Source organism: Blennius ocellaris (assembly GCF_963422515.1).
Source record: "Blennius ocellaris genome assembly, chromosome: 20".
Taxonomy (NCBI): Eukaryota; Metazoa; Chordata; class Actinopteri; order Blenniiformes; family Blenniidae; genus Blennius; species Blennius ocellaris.
The window spans coordinates 20,998,463-21,015,732 of NC_137669.1; the positions used below are offsets into that span (position 1 = coordinate 20,998,463).

The 17,270-nt window shown below is 41.3% G+C and overlaps 2 protein-coding genes across 3 annotated transcripts; both read right to left on the bottom strand.

The window, feature by feature from the left end:
* Positions 1–434: 434 nt before the first annotated feature.
* On the bottom strand, positions 435–10,282 carry lypla2 (lysophospholipase 2). Of its 2 annotated transcripts, none has more exons than XM_080516326.1 (10): positions 10,267–10,282; positions 6,755–6,847; positions 5,486–5,517; positions 4,693–4,758; positions 4,410–4,457; positions 4,187–4,257; positions 3,887–3,960; positions 3,692–3,793; positions 3,313–3,483; positions 435–2,237 (listed from the first exon to the last, which is right to left on the bottom strand). In XM_080516326.1, exons 2-10 carry the CDS (start codon positions 6,830–6,832, stop codon positions 2,187–2,189), a joined length of 693 nt encoding a protein of 230 aa, XP_080372452.1. In that variant the 5' UTR covers positions 6,833–6,847; positions 10,267–10,282; the 3' UTR covers positions 435–2,186. The 2 variants fall into 2 exon arrangements, with proteins under 2 accessions (XP_080372452.1, XP_080372453.1); XM_080516327.1 differs by lacking the exon at positions 10,267–10,282 and adding an exon at positions 7,227–7,352.
* An 826-nt stretch (positions 10,283–11,108) lies between these two features.
* Positions 11,109–16,164, bottom strand: pithd1 (PITH (C-terminal proteasome-interacting domain of thioredoxin-like) domain containing 1). The gene is made up of 6 exons (XM_080515691.1): positions 15,855–16,164; positions 14,916–14,959; positions 14,445–14,522; positions 14,107–14,211; positions 12,442–12,550; positions 11,109–12,230 (listed from the first exon to the last, which is right to left on the bottom strand). The coding sequence occupies exons 1-6, from the start codon at positions 16,050–16,052 to the stop codon at positions 12,129–12,131; spliced, it is 636 nt and encodes a 211-aa protein (XP_080371817.1). The 5' UTR covers positions 16,053–16,164; the 3' UTR covers positions 11,109–12,128.
* Positions 16,165–17,270: the final 1,106 nt, after the last annotated feature.

A 17,270-nucleotide genomic window follows, 5' to 3' on the forward strand; every position in this document is an offset into this window, starting at 1 on the left:
ATAGGCAAGAAGATAGAAAAGTATAGAAATATGTCAGTGCCTCTGAACCCGAGTTGAGTGAAATGTACTTTTGAAAAGATGAAACAAGGTTGACTTTCCTGTGGTGAAGTTGGTTCTTTACAGCAAGAATAGTTTGATTCCTGGGCTGAAGGATTTCAGTGTGGAGTCTGGATGTTCTCCCAGTGCATGTGTAATTTACTCATCAAGTACATTTTTGACAACAAAATTGTGTGCAGCAAAAATAGATTAAATACATTAGCCAATAGTTTAAGTGTCAGACATAACGTGTTCATATTTATTATGAAGGCAGTTATTTGGCTGCATAAATAAAAACAAAAATTGAACCCAACCATTTCCCACTAATCAATATACATTTTAGCATTTTAAAAGGCAAGTAGGCGTAGTACACAATTAAAACAAACACCCAATCGGCCTGACTTTGTATGTCATTTATTCTGCATACAGGTGTTTCGGAAACAAAAGACGACAGGAGACAACCAGTCTCACCTCAAGAGATTTTCTTAATGCTCATCTTAAAACACACAAAAAGGATGCAATGACAACAGTGACAAAACACAACCAAACAGAGAAAAAGCATAAAAAGTTTTACCAGTGACATTATCCAACTCAAGAGAACACACATTGGATGGGAAACACCAGATTAAAAAAAAAGCAGTTGAAGGTGTCAAAGAGGACAAAACCTAAATATAAGGCAGGACTGTATCAGACTGACAGAAGAATAACAAAGGTTATAAGACATTCACTGATTTGCAAACAACCATCTTCTTGTTTTCAATTTTTTTTTTCCTCAAAAGAAAAGCAATGAAGCCAAAACAAGTAATCACGAGGAGAGTAAAATTAATATTCACAAAGGTACACCTGATATATATATTTTAAGCACACAAGTCCTCAGTTACACTCCTATATCCAAGGATCACAACTTTTTCAGGATTATTTATTTCTTCAATTATGTTGGGGTGGGGTGGTGGGGGGGTTCAGCCAAAGTGCTCCACTGGGAAAACCATTTTAACAGTAACAGCATTGGGTCAAACAATGAATCTGGTCTTTTATATTCTACAATAAGAAGCCGAAAGCTGAAAAGATCAAATGTTTCTTGAGAATAAAGTACTTTAAAAAAAATTTTTATTTAAGTATTCCAGTTTCGAGCCAGCATAAGGATTGAAATTCAGCTGGGAGGAATGCAGAGGAGGCCGTCTGCAGCTAAAATCGATCAATGTGAACGGTCTTGGGTGGACTTACAGTGACGTGACTCACAATGCGCAGCCTGAGCAGGTCCACAAAACCTCCGGGAAGAGAAGCTACGATACAATGCTTATAGGCCAGCTACGTAACCTGGAGGCCGACAGTCTTAAGTTTGTCATGAGAAGAAACCATCAGAGGTACATATAGAGATTCACGAGGTTAAAAACAGACCAGAGACAAGTGGCTGTGAAAGAAACGGCACAGGGTGGCAAACAAATTGTTTTGTCTTCCTTTATTGAATTTGGGTTTTGACCATGACTGAAGATATTCATCACACCCAATATAAAAACAACATGTGTTTGGATGTGGACATTTGGATATTTTACTCAATGGACCTTTCGTGGTTAAGCTGGTAAAGACACCCTGGCAGCTGCTTAGTGCTCCATCAGATGGTGAAATGAATGGACTGGTGGGAATATCATTTGAAAAGCCATTTGTTTTGGTAATACGGACAGTAGCAGGCCGTTCCAGGCAAACGTTGACCAGATCATCTAATTTAGTTACTAAAAACGGGAACAGCAGTGGAAAGAGGGAAAGTTGTAAAACAATGATTGATAAAATTGGAAGAAAATGTAAAAAAAAGTGAGGAAATGCTATTGAGGCAATCGACAGAAGCTGCTTAAAACCAAAAGGAATGTTTTGCATGTCAGTGTTTCTCCCTCTGAAAAAAAGCTAAGACTTGTGAGAGGCTGTTTTCAGTATGAAAGCTGTCGGACTGGACTACAATTGAAGCGTTTGTTTTGTTAAGCGGTGTTTATCATTATCGTTATCATCTATCAAATGTGTGTGCGTTTGTTTGTCGTTTCGTAAATGTGTGTGGAAGAAGGGGCGCTAATGGCTGTTTCCTGTGGGAGAATGGCCGACCGAGGGCGAGATCAAGGGAGGTCAGTGTCTTGGAAGGTCACAGTGGAGACGAGGTGAGGTCAGATCCGGGGCAAATACTTCTCAATAAAGTCCTTTACAGTTGCCATCTCCTACAAGAAAGCAGACTACATGTTGGTACAGATCATACTATGCTATTTCACCACCACCGCCGGTATGTATAGCAGAAAAACATGAATATTATTAGGTTACTGGCAGGTAGAACACTGTGATCTCAGCATGAAACTATGAGAGCAAACCACCGCGGACTGTTAAAAGAAGATCACGATACCAACATTTCTCTGAGCAGATGAAACACTCAGTATTCTAAAGTTAAAAACTATTTCTGGAGTGATTTGTTTCAGAATGGGGGCTTTTCCACTAGAAAAAAAACAAACAAAAAAACAGGTTTTAGTTGTGATCCAGGCCCAGATTTAGCACCAGTTCTTTGTCAAAGCGCCGGCCTGTCGGGGGCTAAACGGGGTTCAGCTGCATCGGATGTGTAATTTAGAAGCAGTTTATCATAGTCGGGTTTTTTTTCATGGTAACGTGATTGTAACAAGCTTCACTTCCAGGTCTTGTTTGGTCTTATGACCGCTGTCTGAGGTCCGCATGAGGCAGCAGGGGGCGCTCCGCTAGGAGACGCAGGACGATTTTCTACCCCACAGAACTTCTTTATAATGAAGCCAGACTTTTGGTTCATCAGCAACTACTAAACAAACTACATACTACTGTAAATGAAAGCTTGGATTATTTTTTTTTAAACCATAAAATTAGCCTTTTAATGGCTTTATGTGAAAGAGAACTTTAATCAGCGCGTGTTTACGTAGGTTACCATGGAAACGACTGTAGGTTCTATCATTCTACACCTCCATTCTTCCTGATGTTGAAGCATTTGATTCAGACACGTCCAGAAATAAAGTGAAAGGAGCAGAAATTCATTATGTCATCCCCAAATGTTGAAAAATAACACCCAAGATCATTCATGTTATTATTTTTTGTCTCTTTTATAAATTTGATACTGTTTTTTTTTAAAACGTGTTTTTTTTCCCCTTGTGAATTTGAAATGAATATCACATTTACACATTGGGAAGAAAAAAAATCCAAGTTTTTGTTGCTGCTCTAACAATAGACAAAGAGAAAACATAATTCTGGTTGGATTAAAAAAAAACAAAAAAAACAACATACCTGAGGACAGGAGCTATGAGAGAGCCCTGGGTAGGTTTTGAACGAGATCATTTGCATGTCGACTATGGTTTTCAGTTTTTCCGCCGTCATGGCACCAAACTGGCAGGGGATCATAACGTCCATCTCACCGTGGCACTGCAGGATCGGGAGGTTCTTGCTGGCATTTGACGCCTGCAGAACACAGACACACCACAGAAAGGAGCCACGCAATCTTCTTTAGCTTTGGTCAAAAGTAACTTTAAAAATATCAGTGTCTTGTGAGGAGAAGCATGAAGGTATCCTCAGAAGAAATGAGAGCAGCACATGTGAAAGAGAGGGAGGGAGGAGGGAGGAGGGAGGAGGGAGGGGGGGGGTTATTCTGTGTTATCTGCCACTGTACCGATGGGAAGGTCTTATGAAGTGGAAGCCAGCAACTGAGAGCCACAACACCAGCCACCTGATGCTGACAGGTCAAGGCTGTGTACAAGGCCAAGGCCCCGCCCTTGACAAAAGAAAAAAGACAAACATTAATATGCACCCTGTTTAATACAACTTTGTGGAAAAACCTTTGAATAAAATGCTGAAAGTTCCCCACCTGAGAGAAGCCACCAAGAATTATACGGTGTGGGGGAATCCCATTTTTGGCTTCATGTTCGATTATGGACTTGACTGGAGAAGAGAGAAATGATCATATGTGATACCCTTTGTGGAATAAATGTCTATATTAATTAACCCTGAAACCTAATTCTTAAAATGTTCATTGATAATTTAAGTGATCATCAAATAGAAACAATTGAAATACTGCAGTCAGTAGTTAAATCGTTCCCTTTATGAAAAACCTGCAAAGTCACACAAAAGCATTACTTGTTTGGTTAAAAATAAATAAACTACATACTGCTATCTGCCGCCTTCTTGATTCCAGATTCGTCCTCTGGAGAATCAGGACTAAGACCCATGAGGTCAAACCTGCACACATGCAAAAGCCAATGTAAAGAAAAAAAACCAAACACACAACTGCAGTATTGTCGGTGGGAACATGGGAGGTTGTTGTGGCATAAAGGGAAACAATCACATCCAGTGTTGAGCTGAATGCCGTTGCTTCCATTACGCCGACTCACCAGGCGGGCATCGTCGCTTTCATGTTGAGAGTGACGGGAATCTGGGGCCTGGGGGGGAGGAGAGAGAGAGATGGAGAGAGAGAGAGAAAACATGTCAGGCAAACTACTGGTTACAGACTCGTTCACATTATAACCCAGAATTAACTCCTGGTCTAAGATCGGCTAAAATCGCCTCAGCAAACTAATTACTTGCCAATAGACTCGTCCTCATTTCACGCGTTAAATAAAAAAAAGATGAGATGTGGAAACAGAAAATAAGGGAGGAGAGGGGAAAAGCACTTACGCGTGGGGGCAAATGAACTTGACGTAAGGCAGTTGGATCCCCATCAGAGTGTCTGCCCACCCATGCCTGACAGAAAAAAAAAAAAGAGAGAGAGATAGAGCAACTCTTTGTTCCTCGCTCAGTAACGGCATTAATTACCAACACGCTGAACATGCAGGCGAAACGCCTCACATGAACATCCTTTTCACACGGTTGGAAATTCCCTGTTAATGCACACTGAACTAGCAGGGATGATGAGGACTTATTCCACAGAATTTTGTCTGAATCCTTCAAGGAGCTAAAATTGGTAGAAAACGGTTTCCAATTAGTTTTCATGATGACCAAATATGAGTTTATCAGGCTTTTGTGTGGTTGGAAATAAAACCAAAGTGTAAATGATCCAAATTAAACCTCCAAAAGCAGCAGCGCAGCCTGAACATCCAGCAGCAGGGTCACTATTTGTCTTCACTGGTTGAGAGCAGTTGAGCCACCAATTAATTCAGATCTATTTTTAATCCAAAGACGAGGACATAGTTATGAATAGTCGCAGTGTCTTGAGACACCAAAGTGACTTTCTTTGGGCAATACAGCCACACATCTCTTTACTTCATGAGAAACAAACTTTTACAGACACATTCATGTGTTTTGTATTTTCCGCTTCATTGTCCTTGCATGTGTTGTGTTGTAATCACTGTATCCATCATCCCGTGAAGCAATTTGAATTTTACAAACCTGCACGATAAAATATGTCTGTAACTGGATGAAAGGTATTCCCCGAGCCTTTATGCTAAAACACAACATCTTACATACTCACCCCGTGTCTCCTAACCCATGAAGAAAGATCACCTGAAGCACAAAGAGGAAATGGCAGCATGTTAACGTCAGCCAAATGCAAAAAAGAAAAAAGAAAAAGTTCTTTAATCTGCTCCTCATATGCAGTGATTGATTGCAGCTGATGAGAAGAAACAGTAGGATCGTGATGCACTTCATAGAATATAAAAGCAACTGAGACAAATGCGTAGCTTCCTGTACGGGAAGTCCTCCTGCTACGTCGGGAAGTTTGTTCCCAAACAGTGAAAACCAGGTGCTGATGTTCTACTTCCATAGAGAAATGGTGATACGGGACGGGGACAATTTAGAACGGTGGACATTCTCGTCTCGCTGTTGGCTGGAAGTCGCTTTTCTCCCACGAGCTGGAAGCAGGGATGTGATTCTTGCACTTTAACAACCTGCAGCTCGATAAAAGCCACGTTTAGTCTTTTCTTTTTTTCTTTTTACACACAGATCCTCCTGAGAGTCGACACAACGTGCCGCTCCACTTGTTGAGCCTACAGGTGAAGCCTGTCAATAATTAAACTGAACTAATATGGAAGGATTTGTTATAGAAGCTGAATACTGCTCAGTGGCGTAAAGTGGATTGGAGTGTTTTCTGCTGTCTTCTCCAAAAAAAAAAAAGCGATAAACTTGACCTCAAAGTGCAACTGCAGCCAGAATGTTGGCCAGGAGTAGAAGAAAACACATTTTAAATGTTTTTTAAACTTTGAAATGTTTCCCCCATTATCATCTTGTATTTGTTTCAACGAAGCATCAGTCTTTGATTTGATCAAGAAGGAAAAAGTGTGGTTTGAAAAAACAACAACGCAATAGTGAAACGCAAACGTTGTCAAAGCTTGTAAGTTTACATTCAAATATCTTCAATCCGTAAAACCAAACTGCCATTAAGTTCTCCAAATGAAACGGAAGGGACTTGTGTTTGTTTTGTTTTTTGAAGAATAAGTTTGGCTTCATGGTGACAGTTGAGCAGCCGTTTTTCAATAAGGTGGCGAACGAAGGGAAGCTAAACCGTCCAAACCGCAGCCAGGCGGCTTCACCGACACACAAAACGTCCCTTTGTCTGAACACTGTGTTAAATACGGGCAGGGGAGGAGGGAAAAACAAAAAAACACAACAAAAAGGCTTTGGCGAGCGCGATGGTAACTCTCTACCACCACCAATTCTCACGTGAGCTTTTAAGGTGCTTTTCATTCTAAGAAACCCTGAAATTTCAGATTAGCGCGAGTTGCTGCTGTGTGATTGGACTCACCGCCGCGGTCTCCTTCTCTTTCCCGGACACAGTCACGGCCTCGGCGAGCAGCGGCACAGACATGTTGTTGCCACACATACACTGGAAGAGGTGCTGGGGAAAGAACACGAGACACCAGACGTCAGCCGACCGCCCCACACAAGAAGTACAGCCGGAATGTGTCGTCAGGCGCTTTCAGACACTTAATAAGAGAATCGTGTTTCTTTACATCAGTGTTGGCAATAAAGAGCTTCTGCCTCCCAGTCACAATTCTGACCGGTTACCAGTTATTCACTCAGTGTGGGAACAACAAAAGGTGGAGGTCCACCTATAAAGAAGCTGCTGCTGGACACAAAACAAGCGCAGTGAGGAATGTAATGTGTTTGTGTCAGGCAGGTTTCTGTAGTCAGCAAGTGACGGGGACTCATTAACTAAACGCCCCCCCCCAGCCTGGTGACGTTGTACGTTAGGGTGCAGCAATAAACACACTGACTTCTTAATGCCCTCTGGTGATGTAGAATGAGAGACTGAGGCGGGCGGGTGTCAGGTGGCGGCTGCCCCATTGGTCAGTCGGCAATGAAGTCTTGAGACGTCTCAAATTAAAAAGTTAATGTGTAAACCTCCAGCAAGGTTTCACTTCCCTGGGTGTCGGAGATTCCTCCACCGCTGTGGTCAAAAGCCGCCGTGTGACACCCTCTTCCACTCATTCCTGTTGACTGAATGGAACAGACTAGATTCTTTTCAAAACTGTAATCTGTGGCGTAGATTGTCTCATGACATCAGAATTATTTTGAAATTATTCACAAAAAAAAAGAGAAAGTGAGAGAGAATTTCTTACGATTATTCCAAGCAATGCCGCATTTGTGTTGAAAACGTGAGTGAGATTGTTGCGAAGAGAAGGATTTTTTTTTTCTTCTGCCAAGTACTTTACACCTTTGAATCTACACACTTATATCTATGTTTGAGGGTGCTGCTGGATATTAAACTAATAGGAGTGGGACCTTAACCAATTAGGCAAGGAAAGAAAACCCAGTTTAAGCAAGATGGTCGCAAAATGAGGAAAACTGGATTCAATGCTCGTCATCAGATTTACTGTCTAAGACCAACTGGGGTGATGTAAAGTGGAAACACTGGACAATCTGTTTAAAGAAGCCGGCAAAGCTCTTACATGGGAGTGTTTGCAAAAGGGCATCTAGTCACATACGCGCCAATTCTCACTTATTATCATTTACAACAACCCCTCTCATCCAGAGAAGCAGCATAAAAACAGTGTGTGGGTTGTCAACGCACGCGCTGAGAGACAATAGCTCGCGCCCGACCATCCTGGAGGAGGCCGAGGCTTAAAAATAGAGTCAGGCTGTGCAAGAGCATTTAATCCCAGCCGGAGTGTGCAATATGAAAGAAGAATACAAACCTTATTTCGTGTATCACATTACAGTTTCTGGCACCATAAATTTACTTTGCCAATGAACACCTACAGGAATGCAAATACAACCTGCGAGTTAATTGCTACTGGAGTTTGTCAGGAGGCTGACGCTGCAGAAGGTCAACAGAACAAGTAACTGAAACTTGCACGGTAGATTTACCATGTTTTTAAAGCAGAAGCCCAGAATTTAACCCGGCATAATGTATTGCATTATATTACACTGAATGGATCTACATATTTTTATACTATAATTTTATATCAATTGCAAAATAGAGCATTTTCACTTTATTTCTATTGTCTAAAATATTATCTTGTCATTAAGCATGGCAGACCTGTAATTCTTTGTTTTAAACTGCTTAGAGCCGGATTATTTGTATGACTGTTATTATAGCAACAGATAATTATTATTTCTTGTGTCTGACTAAAGAAAATAGGTTTAAAGCAACATCACTCATTATGTCCTGTAATAGCTCAACTTATGAATTGAAGTAATTATAAGTCACTTTTAGTTTCTACTCTCCTCACCTGTGGTACAAACTTCTAAAACACCTGAGGACTGCTGACACACACTTCTTTTCAGACAGTATTATTTCCTCTACTTTAACTTTAAGATCACGTAAATCAACAATACAGAATGTAAATGTGCAAAGAGAGATACATATAGAGCAAGCAAGAAGGCTCTGGCCAGAAAAGGGCTGAAAAGAAAGAGACATATCTATTATAAATGACTGGAAATATACATTATGGAGAGAATCATATTTAAACTGAGAAGTAAAACGTATATATTTGCTTAAATTTGGTCAAAATGACCCATCTGTATTAGGGGGACGACAACCTCACAAATTATCACAAAGAATAGATCTTCTCTGGTGTTTATTCTATTCTAGTTTGTATTTGTGTTGCATTTTCTCAAAAACAACAAAACACATTTATTTTCCCAGGCTGCCCAATCATCATTTTACTTACTTCATCACGTTTGTCTAACTGAAGCTTTTACTTTATTCATGTTCCTTTTAATGCTGTTCTGCTTTGCCTTTTATATATATATATATATATATATATATATATATATGTTTTTCCTCATTTAAATCGCTCAAAATTCTAGTTATTACTTCCCTGGAACGCACTTTGAACTGCTTTGCGTTAATAGAGGTTAACTTGTAAAGTTTGTAACGTGTAAACAGTTAGTAACGTGTAAACAGATTGTAACGTGCAAACAGGACTTGCTGGTGGAGCCTCCGCGTCTCCACGTCAGGTGACTCAGTAACAACGTTACAAAGTCAGTTGTAACGGCTTTAATGCAATACTTTTTCTTTTCCTTCTGAGCGAAACAAATACGGGAAGTGTCGCCTTCTTCCGCAGCGCACGGCTTCGATCTGCGTGACTTTTTAACGACGTCAAACGCAAAAAAAACCACAAAAGGCTGCGGACCTTCCGGACGACCGGCTGCTGCACCGCGGAACGACGGGACGATATGCGGCAGTGAGTGACAGCGTGCCCCCCCCCCCCCCCCCCCAGCGCGAGGGGGTTACAATAAACACACACAAAGTAATGTCAGAAAATGAGAATTAACATCCGTGGTTGAAATCCCAGGCAGCGGCGGCCAGTGCGGCTGTCGGGGAGGAAGGACACGATGAATGGCCGAGGCTTAAGAACCATATCATCATCATCATCATCCTCAGTAGGGACGGCATCCTGCAGGGCAAAGCCTCAACTGCCCCAAAAACACACAGTGGTTGACTTCTGAGCCTCGCTGTCGGTTTTAATCCCGGTTTATCTGTCCGCGCGCGCGCGCACACACACACACACATACATACACACACACAATAAGCAGGCTGCTAGCCAACACACACACACACACACACACACACACACACACACACACACACACACACACACACACACACACACACACACACATTAATTGCTTTGTCTTCTGCCGACTTCGTCTCGTTCGCGCAATTCAAATTCAAAGCACGAGACGTCGCCTGGCTCTGTGAAGACTTTAGGGAAGCCAAACTCCGCCACTCGGTCCACTTTCTGTGCGGATATTGTGTTTAAAATCGACATTCGAGGCCCGCTAGTCGACACAGATTCATACACTCACCGCTTGCTGTCCCAGTTCACGACGGAGCGGAACTTCCGGTTTCTGTCCGCCGCACACAAGCAGAGGGCGTCGTGGAGGGCGTGGCCAGTGCGTGATGACGTCACGGTATAGCGACGCCCTAACGACGGCCAACCTCAGTCTCTTTTAGGTTTTTCTTATTTTTCTGGAAATAATAAAACTTCGACAATAACGACTAGTACGTTATTAGATGTAATATAAAGATGACGCATGTAGGCCCCACATAAACATAATCTTTTTGTTATTATGACGGCTTTCTAAGTTAAAAATTAAAAATTTAGCACATTATTTGCAAAAAGGATTCTTTTAATCGAGACAGACCCGAGATGAGATGCAGAAGCGCCTCAAACCCAAGGAGATTAAAAAGATTATCTTTATAGTGAAAGCTGAAAGTGTTTTTGTTAAAAACACAATGTTTTCAAGGATGCAAAAAGCTTTTCAGCGTCCGTGCCTGCAGTCCAGAGGTTTTGTTCATCAGTACTACTGGTGAAAGAAACATCTGGACAACCAGCAGTAGAAAACATGTCATACTAATAATCCCTGGGCTGTTGAAATATTTTTATTCTTTTTAGCTAAGCTTGTTATACAACTACTAACACTGTTGGATAAACCGGGTGTAAAAGGTGTATGCCGTTTTTACTATTACACAACAGGAAAGGGCAGCATATCAAACATTTCATTTACTTACATACTATGTGGGCTTGGATACTGTTCACAAAAATGAGGAGCTTTGACAAAAATTGGAAAAAGAACCACAAAAATATGACAGACCATGTTTGAAATATTGTATTTTATTGTAAATCTGCTTCGTTGAACATCTCAAGTTCCCAACTGATTTCACACATTCCCGTAAATAACTTGTAGAGATTGACACGGTTGTAATGATTATAGCTACAGATGACATCACACCTTCGCAGTTACAATGAGAATGAGTAAAAGTGAGGCGATTATAGCAAGAAGCAAAAGCTCTGGAAAATGCCAGTGGATCACAGTGCACTTTTTGTCAAATTAAAAAAAGACATATACCACCATTTTCCTCTCAATTTGCATTGAACCCAATAATTATAAATGTACTTATTCAACAGAAGACCGACACCATTTTTGAGAATAAAAACACTCCTCGTTGCCGCTTATAAAAAGCAACTGACAGGTATTTTTATAGTTCAACCATGTGGCTTTCACTTACGCAAGTATGTAAGTGTGAATCCTGCCAGGGTGTAAACACCACGCCCAAGGTCTTCAATTGGAAAAAGATCATTTTTTTTTGTTTTGTTTCATTCCAAACTGCTACCAAAAAAACCCAAAATAAATCCAACCTTGATGAACAACATTCTATTTTAAACAGCGTTTTATTGATCACACAGTGGAGCTAAACGAGAGGAAGCCACATGCACGTGATGTGCCCAGTGTGAACATCTGTGAAGGGATCGGGACGCCTCTTGGCGTTTTGTTTTGTTTTTTTCCCTGTCAGTTGGGCCTCGTGGTGCCAGGCTGGAGGAACAGGGCCCACTGATGAATATTTACCACATCCAGAGTCTGTTTTCTGACATCTGGGCCGGCACACGCACAGCAGCGGCCCGCTGGAGGCCGGGAATCACTTCTAAATGTCTCCAGTGTGTTACTTCAGAGGCTGAACGGAGAAAAGCAGCATCGAATATTTCATGCGTTTATTAGCAACTTTTGGCCACAGGAAGCCGTCACGCTTTTATTGGCATAGAAAACAGAGGCAACTTTGCACTTCCAGACGGATCTGAAGCCCTCGAGTGTCTTCAGATTGCTGAGCGCGACCAACCTGCTGGCGCACGGCACCCAACCCATCTTTTAGCAGTCCCTCCTCTTCCCAATCATGAAATGAAGTTGGTCTGTGGGATGACGCTCTCCACTTTGTGATCGGCGGGGTTCGCTGCTGCCTCGTAGTTGCAGATCGTCACTTCATGTCTGTGACCCTGAAACAGAAGACGAGGGGAAAAAAAACAGCGACGCCCGTCACAGACAGTTGGGAGTTTCAACTTTGAGATGTCCCTTGTTGTCAAACCTGTTCCACTTTCACACATTTCCTAAAATCTTAATTTGTCCTCAAATGTGAACTTTCAGCTTCTCCTCTACTCCGACGAACAAAAGGGGAAACGCGTGACGACGGACGCAGGTCAGACTCACCTCCGAATACTCTCCTCTGAGGCCGATGTAGTACACCCGGGTGCTTTCAGAGCCAAAGTTTTTCGAGATGTGGACGGAGAGGTGGTTGACGTTGGAGAAACGAGCGATCCTAAACACGAACACAAGATGAAGAGACATCTCAGATCAAGAAAAAAAACACACAAAAAACACCAATGAAGCAGCGACGCCATCGCTATGGGGACGTGTTTGAGGGAAACACTCCGCTGTGTGGATTAAAATGGAAACTGGCTGGCAGCAGTGAAAAACTGAAACGATATGCTTTCACGGCTGAATTCACACGTGATGGAGAAAAAGGATGAGCTGCTGGTTTTTGCCTGTAAAGCTTCCTCGGCTTGCCGAGATTGAATTTCACAACACAAACGGCATCAGATCTCGATTGAGATAAAGTGAGCATGTCGGCCATGTTGATACAGTCAAGCCTGAAAAAAAAAAAACTTTTCAAATATGTGAAAACCCATGACTCACTGAAATTAGGATTTTATAGATCACATTATTAAACAAAAACTAGAATCGAGGTGAACAAATGAATGTCAGGGAGCAGAGAGCACTTCTCAAAATATCTAGAAGCTGCAGTAATAGATTTTCATTTTAAATGTATTTTAGAATATATTTTTAGCTGCGACTTTACCTATTTTCTGGGAATTATAATAAGCCATGCAGGACACACAAACACACTGTTTACAAAGTGCATTACCTTCAATGACTTCATTAGGTCTAAGACCTAAATTAAGTACAAAACAAAGAAATAACATTTAGATTTGCATGTTCATGTGGCTATAATCTGAGAGGAGGTCTAACTTGAAAAAGCGCAAATCAATCTGTGAGGTGGGTTTGCAGGGGAGCCAGGGAACGAGAGGAAGAGGAGACATTTATATTTTACCGACAAGTATTTCCTCCAGCTTCAGCAGTCTGGTCAGCCAACATGGCAACCTGCTGTTTGGCTGTGAATTACTGCTGGAGTCGTTAAATTCAGATTTACAAAGTAAAGCTAATGACTTTCTCTTTCCCAATCAGCCGTCAGGGAACCTTTAAAAGTGAAACTTTCTGCCTTAATATTATTCCACTGGGTATTATGCTGCTGTGGAATCACGGTGCTGCGCCCACAGACGCTGCTGCTCCGGTAAGGGAGTAATAAAAAATAAATAAATAAATAAAAAGTACACAAAATTGTGTTAATTCTGTACTTTAAAAAAAACAAAAACGGATTTAATGTTTCAAATGAATTAATTAAATTAACGTATTCTTTTTGACAGCACTAAAATTCATACATTATTGGTTTCACAGATAAAATCAAAGCTATTGGACCTCCACTGAACTGCAGCTGCTGTGTTATTAATTTTTTATAAAAATCATCACTTTATATTGCTTCGTAGCCATAATTGTGAGAGGTCCTTGTTGAACTCGGGCACTGACGAGGATAATATTGTGGGTTAAAGTTAAAGCCCATCCCTGTACCAGCCTCTATTCGACCTCCTGCATACGTGAACATCCTCCACCAGAACAAAGGGAACCTGTGTGGCGAAAAGCTCTAAAAACGACCTAATTTCCAGAACTGAAAACCAGGCAAGAGTGTCATTGTAGAGAAAGTGACGGTAAACATTTGGTTGCTGGGACGTCGGCGTGGTTCACTTGTCAAACACTCACTTTGTTGGGTACTCCAGCTCTGCCGTGGGGTCTCTGTTCAGCCTGAAGGCTTGTTCTGGTTCCTTGCCCGTGTCGTCGAAGGACATGTGGGGGATGTTTTTGTAGCTGGGGAATAAAAAAAAAAAAAAAAAAAAGACCAACAGCAGAAACTTGGCTTCATGAAATAATATCTCTTGCGAGGGAAAAGTGAAAGCAGAAACTGCAGATCAGTAATTGTTGTCTGCTTATCCTAATGTCTGATTTACCACCTTGATCCCAAATAAAAACCACTAAACGAGAAGCTTATAACACGTTGAGTCTGTGTTCCTGCTGCTCAGGGCGGAGAACCACACACTCACAGTCGTATCTCAGCAGGATGAGAGTCGTCGTCCTCCCCGGAGATGATGATGCCCTTTAGCTTCACGCTGCCGGTGAAACTGAAAGAAGAGAGAGAGAACAGCAGTCAGAGAACAGCATTGGGAGAACAGCACTCTGCCACGACGAGCCAGAAAGAACCCGGTGGTACAAAAAGTGCATGATTTGGAGGTTTGCTGAATTTTAAACATTTGGCAAAGAAAAAAAAAATAAAATCAGGGCAACTTTTGAAGGAAGTGGAATTAATTCTCTAATGACCACTAATTAAAAAAAACAAAACAGTCACAACAACACAAGCAGAGAATATGTCTTTATCGGGCGACTCCAGATCAAGTCATTGAAACTGCTCTTCCAGCTCCTTCTGGGTTTTGATCCAGAGTTTGCCATATTATATTCGTAATAATTCAGTCGTAAGAAGAATCCAATCATTGACATGAAGGTTTTATTCTACTTACGGGATGTTGAACAGCAGCTCTTCATCTGCGTCACTCTCAACAAACTACAAAAGAAATATAAACAACAACCTGATGAGTATATATCATTTTCTTTTTATTATTTCAGCGTGGGTCGTTCAAATAAATTTTTTTGACCAGTTGGCTACAGTTAAACATCATAAAATTAGAGTTGCAATAACAACTCTTCCGGAATTAATGTCTTACCTTTTTTTTTAAATGTTATTCAAGTTTCCTATATAAAGACTTCCCACAATCCAGGCTCAGACAGACATAAACAAGCCTTAAAACAGGTGAAAAGAACAATTAATGCAACGAGTTAGGTCATGTTGCGGTGTTTTGCTGCATCTTCCAATGTCTGTCAGTTTTGAATGTTTTGGAGCTGCAGCATCCTTTGCACTCTAAATTATTTGTGAACACTTTTTGTCTTTTTCTGGAAATTTCGGCTCCTTCGTGAGTCTCTGTAATCACTTGAAATTATCTTTTTGGTTGTTTGAGATGCTTTATAAGGGGTACGATAGTGAAATCAAGCTCTGACGCAGTGGGTGACTCTTGTTTTTCATAAATATTTCTCTTTCTGTCACTTTTGGATCCTGGTGTTGGTCTGGTCAGGAATGCAGAATGCAAACCGTCTGGTTTACCACAGATTGATGTGTAATAAAAAGAACTTCAATTATTATGTTTACTATTTCCCAGCTGCTTGTTTGGGTGATTCAGTGAATCCCCACGTGGTTCATCAAGATTGTCTTGAGTCTTTTTTAAATTATTATTATATATTCATTGAACAAAGGTATTAAACTGTGCCGTTAAGACATTTAGTTATTTTTTCTCTTGTACACATCCTACAGGTAAAGCCTGCCTCGTGTTGTTCTGTTGTGGGAGCCTGCCCCCCCACCCCCCCGGGGCGGGTCTGCCCGGCACAGGTGCTCCTCGCCCGGTTACCTGGTCCCGCTCGTTCCGCCGGTCCCAGGGTTTGAACACCCGCTTCCCGTCGCCGTCTCGACTCTCGTTCAGACACTGGAGCTTCTCCAGGTCGATCCGCCGGTACAGTCCGTACTCCAGGCCCCGCTCGGCGGGTTCGTGCTCCCCCTCGCACCCGCAGCCCTGACCGTGTCCGTGTCCGTGACCGTGGCCGGACATCGTGGAGCTGAAGCCGCCGCGGAGAAACGAAATCAACTGGACCAAATTGCCCGAAGCGTTTTTATCGAGAGGGACGAGCTCAGCAAGTTTCACTTCGTGCGTGAAGCGTGCTACGTCATTACGCAGCTTCTTCTTCTTCTTTCTTGTTCCGGCAGTTTGCATCCATGGGAGTTGCATTACCGCCACCTACTGGTTCATCACTCTATGTCTTCCCCCAATAAACCCGTTTCTTTTAAGAACCTGTTTAGACATTTTCTATCCCTCCCTCTTTCTCCCCACATCAGTATCTCTTCGTTCCTCCTCCTTCCATTCCTTCTCTCCTCAATCCCTCCATCATATCCATTCTTTCACCCCCATCGTTTCTGTAGTTCCCCAGCACATGTTCCACACTTTCTGGCTCCTGACACAGACAACAATGGCCTGTTAGTTGTTTCCCATTATGTATTTTGTGCTGTTCAAGTCAGTATGCGAGTGACGCAGCTATTTCCGGTCTGAGGTTTTCAAAGTTGAAGCGTTGTATTTAATTGTCCAATTATTCTGTAAAATAACACTATTAAAAAGAAGCAACCTTAATTTATAATTGTCATAACGTCGTCCAACTTTAGATTAATTCACATGTGAATGATGGAAATAGAAACAAACACCTTGGCCTGAAATAAACTATTTATTGTTTTGTGTTGTTTATCTGAAAGTATTGGGAAAACAAGTATTGATCCTTTGTTATTTAGTCTTCATAGAAGATATTATTCTATTATTGTAGCATTAAACAGCACTTTTCACAAACAACAATCGTGAAGTGGTTCACAATAGGACGAAGTAAGACATTTTACATTTTAGTGAGAAACGTGACATTTTTAATTTGAAGGCAGCAACATGTGAAAAAGGAAAATACTTGGAGCAACATGTTGGATCATAATAAAATATACCACATTACTACTAACTGCTCTGTTGTAAGAGAGATATTGAATATCCCCAACTATATTAAAGTATCAACAGAAGTAATTTGGGGATAGAAACTGAAATTGAATTTGATAAATTGTATGTTGCCATTTTTTTTGTAATCTCAGACTTTCATCTTTAACCACGACGCCAAGTAATCGACTCAAATTGCAAAGTTTTCACAAAGATCTTTGTCTGTACTTTAAATCTGTTAAATTAATGAAGAAGAAAAATAGTGTAAGATTACATAATTTCATAAAACAATGTAAACTCAATGAA